The sequence below is a fragment of the Hylobates moloch genome, unplaced genomic scaffold, assembly GCF_009828535.3.
Source record: "Hylobates moloch isolate HMO894 unplaced genomic scaffold, HMol_V3 SCAFFOLD_5, whole genome shotgun sequence".
Lineage (NCBI taxonomy): Eukaryota > Metazoa > Chordata > Mammalia > Primates > Hylobatidae > Hylobates > Hylobates moloch.
The window spans coordinates 83,303,654-83,317,187 of NW_026652280.1; the positions used below are offsets into that span (position 1 = coordinate 83,303,654).

The 13,534-nt window shown below is 48.7% G+C and overlaps 1 protein-coding gene across 1 annotated transcript in view; it reads left to right on the forward strand.

Moving 5' to 3' along the window:
• The first annotated feature begins 253 nt into the window (after positions 1–253).
• STIP1 (stress induced phosphoprotein 1) overlaps positions 254–13,534 on the forward strand; it is an 18,293-nt gene continuing 5,012 nt past the window's right edge. The window contains exons 1-8 of the mRNA XM_032153212.2: positions 254–361; positions 7,125–7,334; positions 8,263–8,404; positions 8,552–8,693; positions 9,711–9,879; positions 11,328–11,454; positions 11,550–11,652; positions 11,911–12,031. Coding sequence (XP_032009103.1) covers positions 353–361; positions 7,125–7,334; positions 8,263–8,404; positions 8,552–8,693; positions 9,711–9,879; positions 11,328–11,454; positions 11,550–11,652; positions 11,911–12,031 — 1,023 coding nt within the window. The 5' untranslated portion in view covers positions 254–352. The remainder of the gene's footprint in view (positions 362–7,124; positions 7,335–8,262; positions 8,405–8,551; positions 8,694–9,710; positions 9,880–11,327; positions 11,455–11,549; positions 11,653–11,910; positions 12,032–13,534) is intronic.

Sequence of the window (13,534 nt, forward strand, 5' to 3'; positions counted from 1 at the left end):
GTGCAAAAGACCAATCCGTATCGCAGAAGTCCGCTCCTCCCTCCATTCGTGGAGCCTGGGATGGGTGGGTTTATAGAGGAGCGCCCAATCCTGAGGTGCGGGGGAGGCAGGGTTGAGGGAATTACTCCCCGCTGTCCAATGAGAGGGAAGTGGAGATGATGGGCTGGACCTCAAGCCAATAGTAGAGCAGCACAGAGATTTCCCCCTAGAAGAACTCGACCAGTGAGCAGGCGAGGAAGGGGCGGGAGCCGGGGTCCCGGCAGCTTCTAGTAGGTTCCAGAAGGCGGCGCGTGCGGTTGGGAACGCGGAGCGGACGGATTCGATTCAACGGGGTTCCGAGCCGCGCTGCGCTATGGAGCAGGTGAAGGGGGAGGGGCAGGCTGAGGCCGCGAGACTGCTCGGGGACCGGCGGAGGCCAGGCCGCGGTAGGGGGGCGGGGCGGGCGCCGGATCGAGGCGACGGGAGCTGGGTGCTGGGGCCGGACGGGGCGGCGGCGGGGAGGTGAGGGCCGCGGGCGGCGGGCGGGAGCGGGATCTGTAGCGAGGCCGGTCTTGGGGAGCGCCCATCGCCCCTTGGTTGGGCGAGGAGGACCGGGAGGAGGCCACAGCTTGTGTGAGTCCGGCCGGCGGCGGGAAGAGGGGCCGCGACCGGGTCCTGAAGGCGTCCCGAGGGGGCGGCTGCGGGCCATGCTGGGGAGGGTGCGGGCCGCAGGGGGCGGGGTGGAGGTGGGCCAGGGGCCGGGGTCCGCACCCGCGAGGTAGCCCTTGGGGAGATCTGAGACGGCCAACGGAGAAACAGCTCGGGACTTAACCACGAGGAACTTGGACGGATCCAGGGAGCGGGGACGGGAATACCCTGGGAGCAGCCGAGGATCTTAGCAACCTGGGATCCAGTTGGGGCAAATCTTACACTTCTACATCTGAGAAGGTCAGGGTGGGAGAGCGTTGAGCGGGGGTCTGAGGAGCGACAGACCGACTCTACCTGATGCAGGAAAGGGAAGGGTGCCGCAAAAGTCCTTGGAACGAATTCCATCACTGGCAGTGTTTTACAAATGTATTGCGGCCCCTCCCCCCCTTTTTGTATGCTTGTGTGTGATTGTGGAGTGACCGAGGACCGACACTTCCGAAAGGTGGGTCTGAAAGATGGGTTTCTGACTACCCGGGGGTGGTTGTAGACAATTTACAGAGATCAACTGCTGGAAGTTATGGGCCTCTATTGAGCATTTGAGGGGCCGAGTTTGTAGCGGTTGCTGCTTCCTTTCAGTGACTTGGTTATGTCCTCAGTAGCTTGTGGTTGTGAGAGGCCTAGAGGTTTTGTTCCATTGGAAGCTGTCATTGAGCTGCAATGATTCATTGGAAGAAAAAGGACAAAACAACCTCCAAGAAACCTCTACCAACCTCCGAGAAATTATCCTCCCGCTCGGGAGTACTACCCTCTTCGCTCCAGGCCCGTAACACTTGGGGGTGACAATTCTGAAGCTATACCTGGTATCTGGTTCTTACTTCAGGGCCGTAAAACTGAGATCGCCCACACGCTCCCCTTAAATAAGACATCTCGATGGAGTAGTGACTACCATCCTTTTTTTGGTGTGAGCTACAAAGCTGAGCCTTTGGTCTCTTGTAGCAGTTGCTGCTTTAGGCAAAGCTTGAGCTTCCTTGCTGTATTAACAAGAGTGGAAATGAAGTTAGTAAACTTTTTGTGCCCATATAATACTTCAGTTGTATCTAGGGTTAAATGGGCTGTAGTATAGGTGAGGAAAAGATTTCTGGAATAAGACGTCGCTCTTTTACCTTTAAGAAAGGATCTGGGGCCGGGCGCGGTGGCTCAGCCTGTAATCCCAGCACTGTGGGAGGCCAAGGCAGGCGGATCACGAGGTCAGGAGATCGAGACCATTCTGGCTAGCACAGTGAAACCCTGTCTCTACTAAAAATACAAAAGAAAAATTAGCCGGGCGTGGTGGTGGGACCTGTAGTCCCAGCTACTCTGGAGGCTGAGGCAGGAGAATGGCGTGAACTCAGGAGGCGGAGGTTGCAGTGAGCTGAGATCACGCCACTGCACTCCAGCCTGGGCGACAGAGTGAGACTCCGTCTCATAAAAAAAAAAAAAAAGGATCTCGGCTGGGCGCAGTGGCTCACGCGGATACTCCCAGCACCTTGGGAGGCCAAGGTAGGCGAATCACCTGAGGTCAGGAGTTCGACACCAGCCTGGCCAACATGGTGAAACCCCCTCTCAACTAAAAGTACAAAAGTTAGCGGGGCATGGTGGCGCAGGCCTGTAATCCCAGCTACTGGAGAGGCTGAGATAGAAGAATTGCTTCAACCCTGGAGGCGTAGGTTGCAGTGAGCCATAATTGCGCCACTGCACTCTAGCCTGGGTGACAGAGTGAGACTCCGTCTCAAAAAAAAAAAAAAAAAAAACACCGAAACGATTTCTGTTACCAAATTTATTTTGTATTTTTTTTTTAGAGACAGGGTCTGGTTCTGTGGCCCAGGCTGAAGTGCCCTGGTGGGATCATAGCTCCCTGCAGCCTCAAGTTCCTGGCCTCAAGCGATCCTCTTGCCTCAGTCTCCTGAGTAGCTGGGCACACCACCAGAACTGGCTAATTTTAAAATTTTTTTGTAGAGACGGGAGTTTTGCTGTTTCCCAGGCTGGTCTCGAATTTCTAGGCTCAAGCAATCCTCTGGCCTTGGCCTCCCACTGTATTAGCACTAGGATTACAGGCGTGAGTCACCTTGCCTGGTCTTAAAATGTTTGTTTTTAAATCACCACCACTCGTGATAGAAGTGCATGTATAGGTAGGTAGATGGTGAATGAATATTTGACTTAACTCAGGACAGCAAACTGGCATGGCAGCTGTACAGATGACCTGGCATTTAACCCCAGGTGTGTTTGAGCCCACCATCTGGAAGCTATTCCTGAAAACAAACACGATTTTTCTGCCTTTTGTTTTCATTTTCAACTGTGAGGTTTGTATTTTAGTTTAGAAAATACTCAAGTTGGGCCAGGTGCGGTGGCTCACACTTGTAATCCCAGCACTTTGGGAGGCCGAGGTGGGCGGATCATGAGGTCAGGAGTTTGAGACCAACCTGTCCAGCATGGAGAAACCCCGTCACTAGTAAAAATACAAAAAAAAAAAAAAGGGCCAGGCGTACTGGCTCACGCCTGTAATCCCAGCACTTTGGGAGGTCGAGGCAGGTGGATCACGAGGTCAGGAGTTCAAGACCAGCCTGGCCAATATGGTGAAACCCTGTCTCTATTAAAAATACAAAAATTAGCTGGATGTGGTGGCACACGCCTGTAGTCCCAGCTACTTGGGAGGCTGAGGCAGGAGAATCGCTTGAACCCAGGAGGCGGACCTTGAAGTGAGCCAAGATTGCGCCCTGCACTCCAGACTGGGTGACAGCGAGACTCCGTCTCAAAAAAAAAAAAAAAAAATTAGGCGAGCATCGTGGCGCGCGCCTGTGGTCCCAGCTACATGGGAGGCTGAGGCAGGACAATTGCTTGAACCCGGCTGGTGGAGGTTGCAGTGAGCCAAGATTGTGCCACTGCCCTCCAGCCTGGATGACAGCGAGACTCCATCTCCAAAAAAAAAAAAAAAACAAGTTGGACAGATTTTGAATGTTCAGGCTTGTTTTTTTTTCAATAGGGGCCTTTCAAATCCCACAATGATACACTTCTTACATTTAACCTAGCTCAGGCATACAGCCATGTAACACATTCAGCAAAACAGTATTTACTGTTATGTGCACTGTATGCTGGTATTTTTTGTCCCATTTGGTCTCTTAAAATGCTGGTCATGACCTACAAAATTGATTTCCTGACCCACTGCCGATCAGTACTGTGTCTGAAAAATGCTTTTCTAAAGCATAGGCAGGAACTTCACCAGCTGCCTCTTGATACCACTCGAGTTTTGTTAACTCTTTGTCTTCTGGCCTCCGTCTTGGGCTCTAGGATTTTTTATCCCTTGTTTGCTTAATTTGGCAGGTTCTTTCTGCCCTTGCCTCTGTAAGGTCTCTCATTGATGGAAGTTCCTGATCTCTCTGTTTGAGGATTCCAAAATCATTTCTCTTTTTTTTTTTTTTTTTCAGATACAGTCTCACTCTGTCCCCTAGGTGAGAATGCAGCAGTGCAATCTTGGCTCACTGCAACCTCCCAGGTTGAAATGATTCTGCTGCCTCAGCCTGCAGAGTAGCTGGGACTAAGGCATGCACCACCACATCCGGCTTATTTATTTATTTATTTATTTATTGAGACTGAGTTTCGCTCTTGTTGCCCAAGCTGGAGTGCAATGGCGCTATCTCAGCTCACCGCAACCTCCACCTCCCAGGTTCAAGCAATTCTCCTGTCTCGGCCTCCTGAGTAGCTGGGATTACAGGCATGCACCACCACGCCCGGCTAATTTTTTTTTGTATTTTTAGTAGAGACGGGGTTTCTCCATGTTGAGGCTGGTCTCGAACTCCTGACCTCAGGTGATCTGCCCACCTGGGCCTCCCAAAGTGCGGGGATTACAGGCGTGAGCCACCGCACCTGGCAGCGGCTAATTTTTGTATTTGTAGTAGAGACAGGGTTTCACCATGTTGGCCAGACTGGTCTGGAACTCCTGACCTCAGGTGATCCATCCGCCTCAGCTTCCCAAAGTGCTGAGATTACAGCCTAAAATCATTTCTCTTGACAAAATTATTTCTTGCATCAGTTTACTGGGTGGTGAGTGGATAATACATAGAATGAGTGAGTGACTTCGGTGACATAACTCTATCTCACAGAACGTTTACCTCTTAGAAGGTATATTTTGGTCTGGTGTGGGGGCTCACCTTTGGGAGACTGAGGCAGGAGGGTTGCTTTAGGCCAAGAGTTTGAGACAAGCCTGGGCAATATGGTGAGACACCATTTCTACCACAAAAAGAAAAAAACAGCGAGGCGTGGTGACACACACTTGTAGTCCCAGCTACTTAAAAGGCTGAGTTGGCCAGGCGCAGTGGCTCACACCAGTTATCCCAGCACTTTGGGAGGCCAAGGCGGGCAGATCACCTGAGGCCAGGAGTTCAAGACCAGCCTGACCAACGTGGAGAAACCCCGTCTCTACTAAAAATACAAAATTAGGCGGATGTGGTGGTGCGTGCCTGTAATCCCGGCTACTCAGGAGGCTGAGGCAGGAGAATCGCTTGAACCTGGGAGGCAGAGGTTGTGGTGAGGTGAGATCGCGCTATTGCACTCCAGCCTGGGCAACCAGAGTGAAACTCTGTCTCAAAAAAAAAAAAAAAAACAAAAACACACACACAGAAAAAAGGCTGAGTCAGGAGGATTGCTTGAGCCCAGGAGCTCAAGGTTACAGTCAGCTGTGATCATGTCACTGCACTGCAGGCTGGTAACAGAGTGAGATGCCATCTTTAAAAAAAAATAAATATGGCCGGGCGCGGTGGCTCACGCCTGTAATCCCAGCACTTTGGGAGGCTGAGATAGGTGTATTATGAGGTCAGGAGTTTGAGACTAGCCTGGCCAACATGGTGAAACCCCATCTCTACTAAAAATACAAAAATTAGCTGGGCGTGGTGGTGGGTGCCGGTAATCCCAGCTACTCAGGAGGCTGAGGCAGGAGAATCGCTTGAACCTGGGAGGCAGAGGTTGCCGTGAGGCAAGATCGTGCCACTACACTGCAGTCTGGGGACAGAGGAAGACTCCGTCTCAAAAAATAATAATAATAAATACAATGAGTTTCTCGAGGGGTTGCCTGCCCTCAGGTAGGCTGCTGTGGGGCACCTGACCTTTTGTGGGGCAGCTCAGTGAGGAGAAACCCTTTAGTGAGCACCCTGTTCTGACAGGGCCAAGGCCTGCCTCACATTTTTTTTTTTTTTAATTAAAAAGTAAACTTTAATGTGGAAAATGCAAACTTGGGGAGGGCAGAAAGATCACACACAAGGCTGTCACTTCACACTTGGAGGGTTGCATAGTGGCCCAGAAGAGGCGCTCCTCACTTGCCAGATGGTGGGGCAGGTGGGCAGAGGTGCTCCTCACTTCCCAGTCGGTGGGGCGGCCAGGCAGAGCTGCCTCACTTTTTAAAACTGCTGTATCCCGCCAGGCGCAGTGGCTCACACCTGTAATCCCAGCACTTTGGGAGGCCAAGGCATGTGGATCACCTGAGGTCAGGAGTTTAAGACCAGCCTGACCAATATGGTGAAACCCCGTCTCTACTAAAATTACAAAAATTATCCAGGCGTCCGGGTATGCGCCTGTAATCCCAGCTACTTGGGAGGCTGAGGCAGGAGAATCGCTTGAACCTGGGAGGCGAAGGTTGCAGTGAGCCAAGATCATGCCACTGCACTCCAGCCTGGGTGACAGAGTGAGACTCCGTCTCAAAAAACAAAACAAAACAAAACAAAAGCCCGCTGTATCCTTACTTCGTGCACTCTGTATGGTTGAGAAGGGAGAGGTTTAAACCATAGTAGCATTTCTTTATCCTCCATCCCCTTTGTAATGTAGTAATATTTAAGAATGGCAGGAATCAATTTGGGGGGCTAGCTTGACTGTTACCCATTAATGAAGATTTGTCCATCATGTGGCAACATGTTGCCACCCCAGGAAATGGAGACCAGTTCTTCTCTGATGGGAGGAGATGGCAATTACACCATAGGCAAGCATCTTGCCGCTCACAGGAAAGAGAAGCCTCCACTGCCATCCCACAGCCTTTGGGTCACTGGAGCATGTATCAGTGCCATTCCGCCCACCTTCTTCCTGTGAGGGGTGACGAGGGCTGTGCTCTGTTTGTCATTTGGATGCTTTGGAAATCTGTGGCAAATGAATTGACTTTTCCATGGAAGGATCATGTGGTACATTCTGGAGTGGCTTCGTGAGCTCCATGTGGAGACCGTAAGAGTGGCAGAGCCCTCGTTCGTCACATGGGGGCCAGCGTGGAGTGCAGCCTGGGCTCTTTGCCCGTGCTTATTTTTTCTTTGCTGACTCCTTAGGGAAGGTGTGAGAAATTAAATAAATGAACTGCTTTTCTCTCTTCTGATCTGTAAAGGCACCTATTTGTTTGTTGGTAACTACATAAAAGAATGAGTGTTGTCTTTAAAGCTTAGGATTAAATGGGCACATCATAGAGAAGCTGTGTGTTCCTTTCCCCTCAGGTCAGTGAGCTGAAGGAGAAAGGCAACAAGGCCCTGAGTGCAGGCAACATCGATGATGCCTTACAGTGCTACTCCGAAGCCATTAAGCTGGATCCTCACAACCACGTGCTGTACAGCAACCGTTCTGCTGCCTATGCCAAGAAAGGAGACTACCAGAAGGCTTACGAGGATGGCTGCAAGACCGTCGACCTAAAGCCTGACTGGGGCAAGGTCAGCTGTGGGCACTGGAGGGAGAGAGGCCCTTCAGACCTCTCCAGAAATGCCTTTTGGTGGCCTGAGGTTTACCTGTCCTGATACACTGATAGTTACCTACCCACCTCCCTGTTTGAGTATCCTCCTCAGAAATGGCATTTTTCATTAAATCTAAGGTAGCCATTAGTTGTAATACAGGCTTTATTTTTGGTACTAAGAAGGAAGAGGCTGGGGCTGGGCGCGGTGACGCACGCCTGTAATCCCAACACTTTGGGAGGCTGAGGTGGGCGGATCACTTGAGGTCAGGAGTTCAAGACTAGCCTGGACAACATGGTGAAACCCTGTCTGTACTAAAAATGCAAAAAAATTTAGTCAGGCATGGTGGCATGTGCTTGTACTCCCATCTACTCAGGAGACTAAGGCAGGAGGATCACCTGAGCCTGGCAAGTGGAGGTTGCAGTGAGCTGAGATCGTGCCACTGCACTCCAGCCCAGGTGACACAGCAAGACCCTGTCTCAGGAAAAAAAAAAAAAAAAAAAAAAAGGAGGAAGAGGCCCGGTGCAGTGGCTCACGCCTATAATCCCAGCACTTTGGGAGGTTGAGGCAGGAGGATTACTGGAGCCCAAGGGTTTGGGACCAGCCTGGGCAACATAAGGAGTCCCTGTCTTTACCAAAAAAAAAAAAAAAGGAAAAAAAATGTTGCCAAAGTAACTGACCACAGTTGATCAGAGGTGAACGGGGTGGGGCGGATGTGCCTCTGCTATTTGGATGGATCCTTAAAGTAGCAGCCTTGGCCTCGTAGCCTACTCCTCTCGTTTTTTTCTCTTTGGCCTTCATGTGAATACTCATTTTTTCCCCCATAAAAGTAGAATTGTTCTTTTTTGAGTTCATCTTCTAGATTACCTCTGGGTGTTCTTTACTTTGTGCGTGTCTTTGGTGGTTTAAGGGCTATTCACGAAAAGCAGCAGCTCTAGAGTTCTTAAACCGCTTTGAAGAAGCGAAGCGAACTTATGAGGAGGGCTTAAAACACGAGGCAAATAACCCTCAACTGAAAGAGGGTTTACAGAATATGGAGGCCAGGTTGGCAGGTAGGTACCATGCACAGTTTTCTTTCTTATTATTAATGGGATTAATTTTGAGTCTTCCCCCCGAGAAATGTCAGTCTGGTAGGGTATGGGACACAGTAATTCTAGTGAACTCATTTCATAGTGATGTGCTTTCCTTTACTCGGACAGAGAGAAAATTCATGAACCCTTTCAACATGCCTAATCTGTATCAGAAGTTGGAGAGTGATCCCAGGACAAGGACACTACTCAGTGATCCTACCTACCGGGAGCTGATAGAGCAGCTACGAAACAAGCCTTCTGACCTGGGCACGTAAGTGGACACCGCTCATTAAGGTTCTGGAAATCAGGGGGAATGTTAATGCTTTCTTCCTGTAACCTCACAGCAGAGGGTTCCCTGGTCTAAACTGCAGTTTCTGCCTTTGTTTATTCTCTGCAGAGCAGTAGGTGGTGGTCATTTATCTGTAATTATAGAAAGGGTCAGGGGAGCATATATCACAGTAATCTAGAATGTTCCTTGTCATCTATATACACCTCTTGCCTGCTCTTCTAGAATTCTGATCTAGCGTCAACCCCATCCTTTCCATCTACTTAGGCCCTACTGTCTCTGTTGGTGTATCAGAGTGGAAACAGGGTTGAAGTTCATGTGTAAAAATGTGTCTAAATCTTGTACTGGTATCCATCTCTATCTCAATCCACTGGCTCCTGAGATCAGCTATGGAAGTATACCTAAAACAACTCATTCCTCTGTGTATCTGCCAACCTTGAGGAATAAACTTGACCTCTGTGACTTTGTTTTGTTTTGTTTTATTTTTTCAAGATGGAGTCTCGCTCTGTCACCTAGGGTGGAGTGCAGTGGTGTGATCTCAGTTCACTGCAACTTCCACCTCCTGGGTTCAAGCGATTCTCCTGCCTCAGCCTCCTGAGTAGCTGGGATTACAAGTGTACACCACCACGCCCGGCTAATTTTTGTATGTTTAGTAGTAGCAACGGGTTTCACCATGTTGGCTAGGCTGGTCTCAAACTCCTGACCTCAAGTGGTCTGCCCGCCTTGGCCTCCCAAAGTGCTGGGATTACAGGTGTGAGCCACCGTGCCCGGCTATCTGTGACTTCAGTTTATTTATTTTTGTTGACTCTATTTTAGATGGTGTTTTGATGGTTTGAGTATTCCTCAATTGTAACTCAGGAGTGGTGCAAAATCTAGCCATCTTTTGATGGGTGAGGAGCTTCTAAACACAGGAATATGACTTTAATAGTAAGTGGGAGTTAAAATACTGATTGTGGGGAGGAGTAATTACAATTTTTCTTTCTTTTTTTAAATCAATACTAGGAAACTACAAGATCCCCGGATCATGACCACTCTCAGCGTCCTCCTTGGGGTCGATCTGGGCAGTATGGATGAGGAGGAAGAGGTTGCAACACCTCCACCACCACCGCCTCCCAAAAAGGAGACCAAGCCAGAGCCAATGGAAGAAGATCTTCCAGAGAATAAGAAGCAGGTCTTGTTTTTTTCTCTCCTCACTGTCACCTATTTATAAACAACTAGAAATCTTTATGTTGAATGGGGACATCTGTTGACCTTGATTGACCATGATTATTGTGGTTTTTTTAGAAACGGAGTCTTGCTGTGTTTCCCAGGTTGGTCTTGAACTCCTGGCCTTAAGCGATGCTCCTGCTTCAGCTAGGATTACAGTCAAGAGCCACTGTGCCCACCTGTAACTATTTTGAGTGCTTTAGTATGTGCTAAACTTATGGCTATTATTCATTAGAATGGTTAGCATGTTAAAAAATCAGCTTCAGGCCAGGCGTCGTGGCTCACGCCTGTAATCCTAGCACTTTTGGAGGCCAAGGTGGGCAGATCACCTGAGGTCAGGAGTTCAAGACCAGTCTGGCCAACATGGTGAAACCTCATCTTCACTAAAAATACAAAAATTAGCCAGGTGTCATGGTGGGCGCCTGTAGTCCCAGCTACTTCGGAGGCTGAGGCAGAAGAATCGCTTGAACTCGGGAGGCAGAGGTTGAAATAAGCCGAGATCTCCAGGCTGGGTGACTCTGTCTCAAAAAAAAAAAAAAAAGATGAGCTTCACAAGAGAATTCCTAGGAGTAACGTGTAGCAAAGAGTGAGCAGCAGGAGTTGCCCTTCCCATGGTCGCCACAGCGGCTTCATTGCTGCCAGTGTGAATGTTGGTCAGAGCAAGACTGGAAAGTTGGGATTAATTCACGTCCTTGTCGTGATCCAGAAGAATGTTGTCCACATCAATCCTTAGGCCTTTGCTTCCTGGCTGGACATGGTGTGTGGTTGGGAGTGTCCGCTAAGCAGCACTCTTTTAGAGCAGGAGGCATGCGCCTCAACGATTTCATTTCCCTCCTTGTAAACTGGAACAGCAGATTGTTGCCAAATTTAGCACCTTGAAATGGGTAAGCGTTGGTTGTTTAGGGTGTCTCAGCTGGAAAAAGGCCCTCCGTTGTGGGCGGTAGTGAGCTTTGCCGAAGACTCGTGCCACTCAGCCGCTTCTCATCCTCTCACCACCCCCTCTGCTATGGTTCCCTGACAACTAAGACCCTGAGGCAACCACAAGACCGACACCAGATCTGCTGCAGCCTCAGAATAAAGCCTGGTCCAAAACTCTGCTGTCCTCACCGGTTGCTTCAAGTCAAAGGGATTTGCTCTCCCCTAAAGAAGTGCTCTGCTTCCTGACAAAGATCCAGGAGAGTAGGTGGAAAAGGAGGAGTTTCAGAGAAAGCAAAGATGAAGTTAGTTTTCATTCTAACGGCTGATACTTAACTGTATTATCTATAGCTGATTGATGAGGCCTTCAGGAGAACTTGCTAGAATTCTATGCATGTTAGTTGTATTTCAGAACTTGTGACAGATCATAGATTCTTGCTGTCTTTGTCACCTGAGATAGATTTCCTCAGCACTCACTTCTTCTTAAACCTCATCTAGGCACTGAAGGAAAAAGAGCTGGGGAACGATGCCTACAAGAAGAAAGACTTTGACACAGCCTTGAAGCATTATGACAAAGCCAAGGAGCTGGACCCCACCAACATGACTTACATTACCAATCAAGCAGGTGAGGCCCAGAAACAAGGGGCAAGGGAATTGTTGGGTGTCTCTGAGGGAAGAAGTAAGGACTGACTGTTCCTTCTTAACCATCCTGCCTGGCAGCGGTATACTTTGAAAAGGGCGACTACAATAAGTGCCGGGAGCTTTGTGAGAAAGCCATTGAAGTGGGGAGAGAAAACCGAGAAGACTATCGACAGATTGCCAAGTAGGCTCGACCTTCCAGAATACCTTGAGTAGCGCGGAGGGTTTGCTGTCCAAGACTTAAGTTTCTCTGCATGGGGAGGAGGGCTGCTGGCCATAGAATCTGCTTTGTTAAGAAAGGGCTGGCAAGAAGGTCACCAGAGGCAAGACAAAAGGTGTTGAAGGCACTGATGCGGGCCTTTCTAGCTGCAGGTGTGTTTTTCTGCAGGAGCTGACCTTATCTCTTTGTCCTAAGCAGTCCTTGTCCCTCTTTCTTTATCAGAGCGTATGCTCGAATTGGCAACTCCTACTTCAAAGAAGAAAAGTACAAGGATGCCATCCATTTCTATAACAAGTCTCTGGCAGAGCACCGAACCCCAGATGTGCTCAAGAAATGCCAGCAGGTGGGTAGGAAAAGAATAGGGGTATTTTCTTGTTTTCCTAATAATTGAGCCATTGTTTCTTACTGTTTTATTTAATAATGAACTTGACTTTTTTTTTTTTTTTTTTTTTTGGGGGGGATAGGGTCTCACTCTTTCACCCAGGCTGAAGGACAGTGGCACAATCATGGCTCACTGCAGCCTCAACCTCCTGGGCTTCAATGATCTTCCCACCTCAGCCTGAGTAGCTAGGATTACAGGCGTGTGCCACCACGTCCAGCTAATTTTTTTTTTTTTTTTTTTTTTTTTCTTTTTGAGATGGAGTCTCTGTTTGTCACCCAGGCTGGAGTGTAGTGGCATGCTCTCTGCTCACTGCAACCTCTGCCTCCCAGGTTCAAGCAGTTCTCCTGCCTCAGCCTCCCGAGTAGCTAAGACTACAGTTGCTAATTTTTGTATTTTTAGTAGAGATGGGGTTTCATTATATGGGCCAGGCTGGTCTCAAACTCCTGACCTCATGATCCACCCACCTCAACCTCCCAAAGTGCTGGGATTACAGGCCACTGCACCTGGCACGTCCAGCTAATTTTTCTATTTGTAGAGAAGGGGTCTCACTGTGTTGCCCAGGTTGGTCTTGAACTCCGAAACTCAAGTGATCCACCCCCCTCAGCCTCCCAAAGTGCTGGAATTACAGGCATAAGCCACTATGCCTGGCTGAACCTGACCTTTTTTTAGGTAGTGGCTTTGGTCATCTTACATGATTCTTTCTCTGTCATTTAACAGTGACAACATACAGGAAGTGATCTGGTGGGGGTTTTTGTTTTTTTTTTTTTTTCAGTTTTTGGTATTGGCCAAGATTTCAACTCTAAATGTGTTAATATTGAGGGCCTGTGCATTAAGAGTGTTAATAGTTCTTGTAACATAACATTTTGACTATACAACAAAAATGATGTGAATTAGGCCAATTGTCATAAATTATGTAGGGCGTGACAAAGGATTGGTGAGAAAATGAATTGTGCTAGTAAGGCGTGCATCCTTTTCATACAGTGCTTATTTTTGTACCAAGTGTTGTGTCAGTGCCATTCATTCTCTTTCATGGTATACCTTAATGGTAAAGACTGTAAATTTCTTTTAAAATCTTGCCAGCAATAGCCGGGCGCAGTGGCTCATGCCTGTAATCCTAGCACTTTGGGAGGCCGAGGTGGGTGGATCATGAGGTCAGGAGTTTGAGACCAGCCTGGCCAAGATGGTGAAACCCCGTCTCTACTAAAAATACGAAAAAATTAGCCAGGCGCAGTGGCAGGCGCCTGTAATCCCAATTACTCAGGAGGCTGAGGCAGGAGAATCGCTTGAACTCGGGGCGGGGCAGGGGCGAGGCGCGGAGGTTGCAGCGAGCCGAGATCGTGCCACTACACTCCAGCCTGGGTGAGAGTGAGACTCCATCTCAAAAAAAAAAAAAATCTTGCCAGCAATACTCTGAAAATTAAAATCCTAATGTGATTTTTTTTTTTTTTTTTTTTTTTTTTTTTT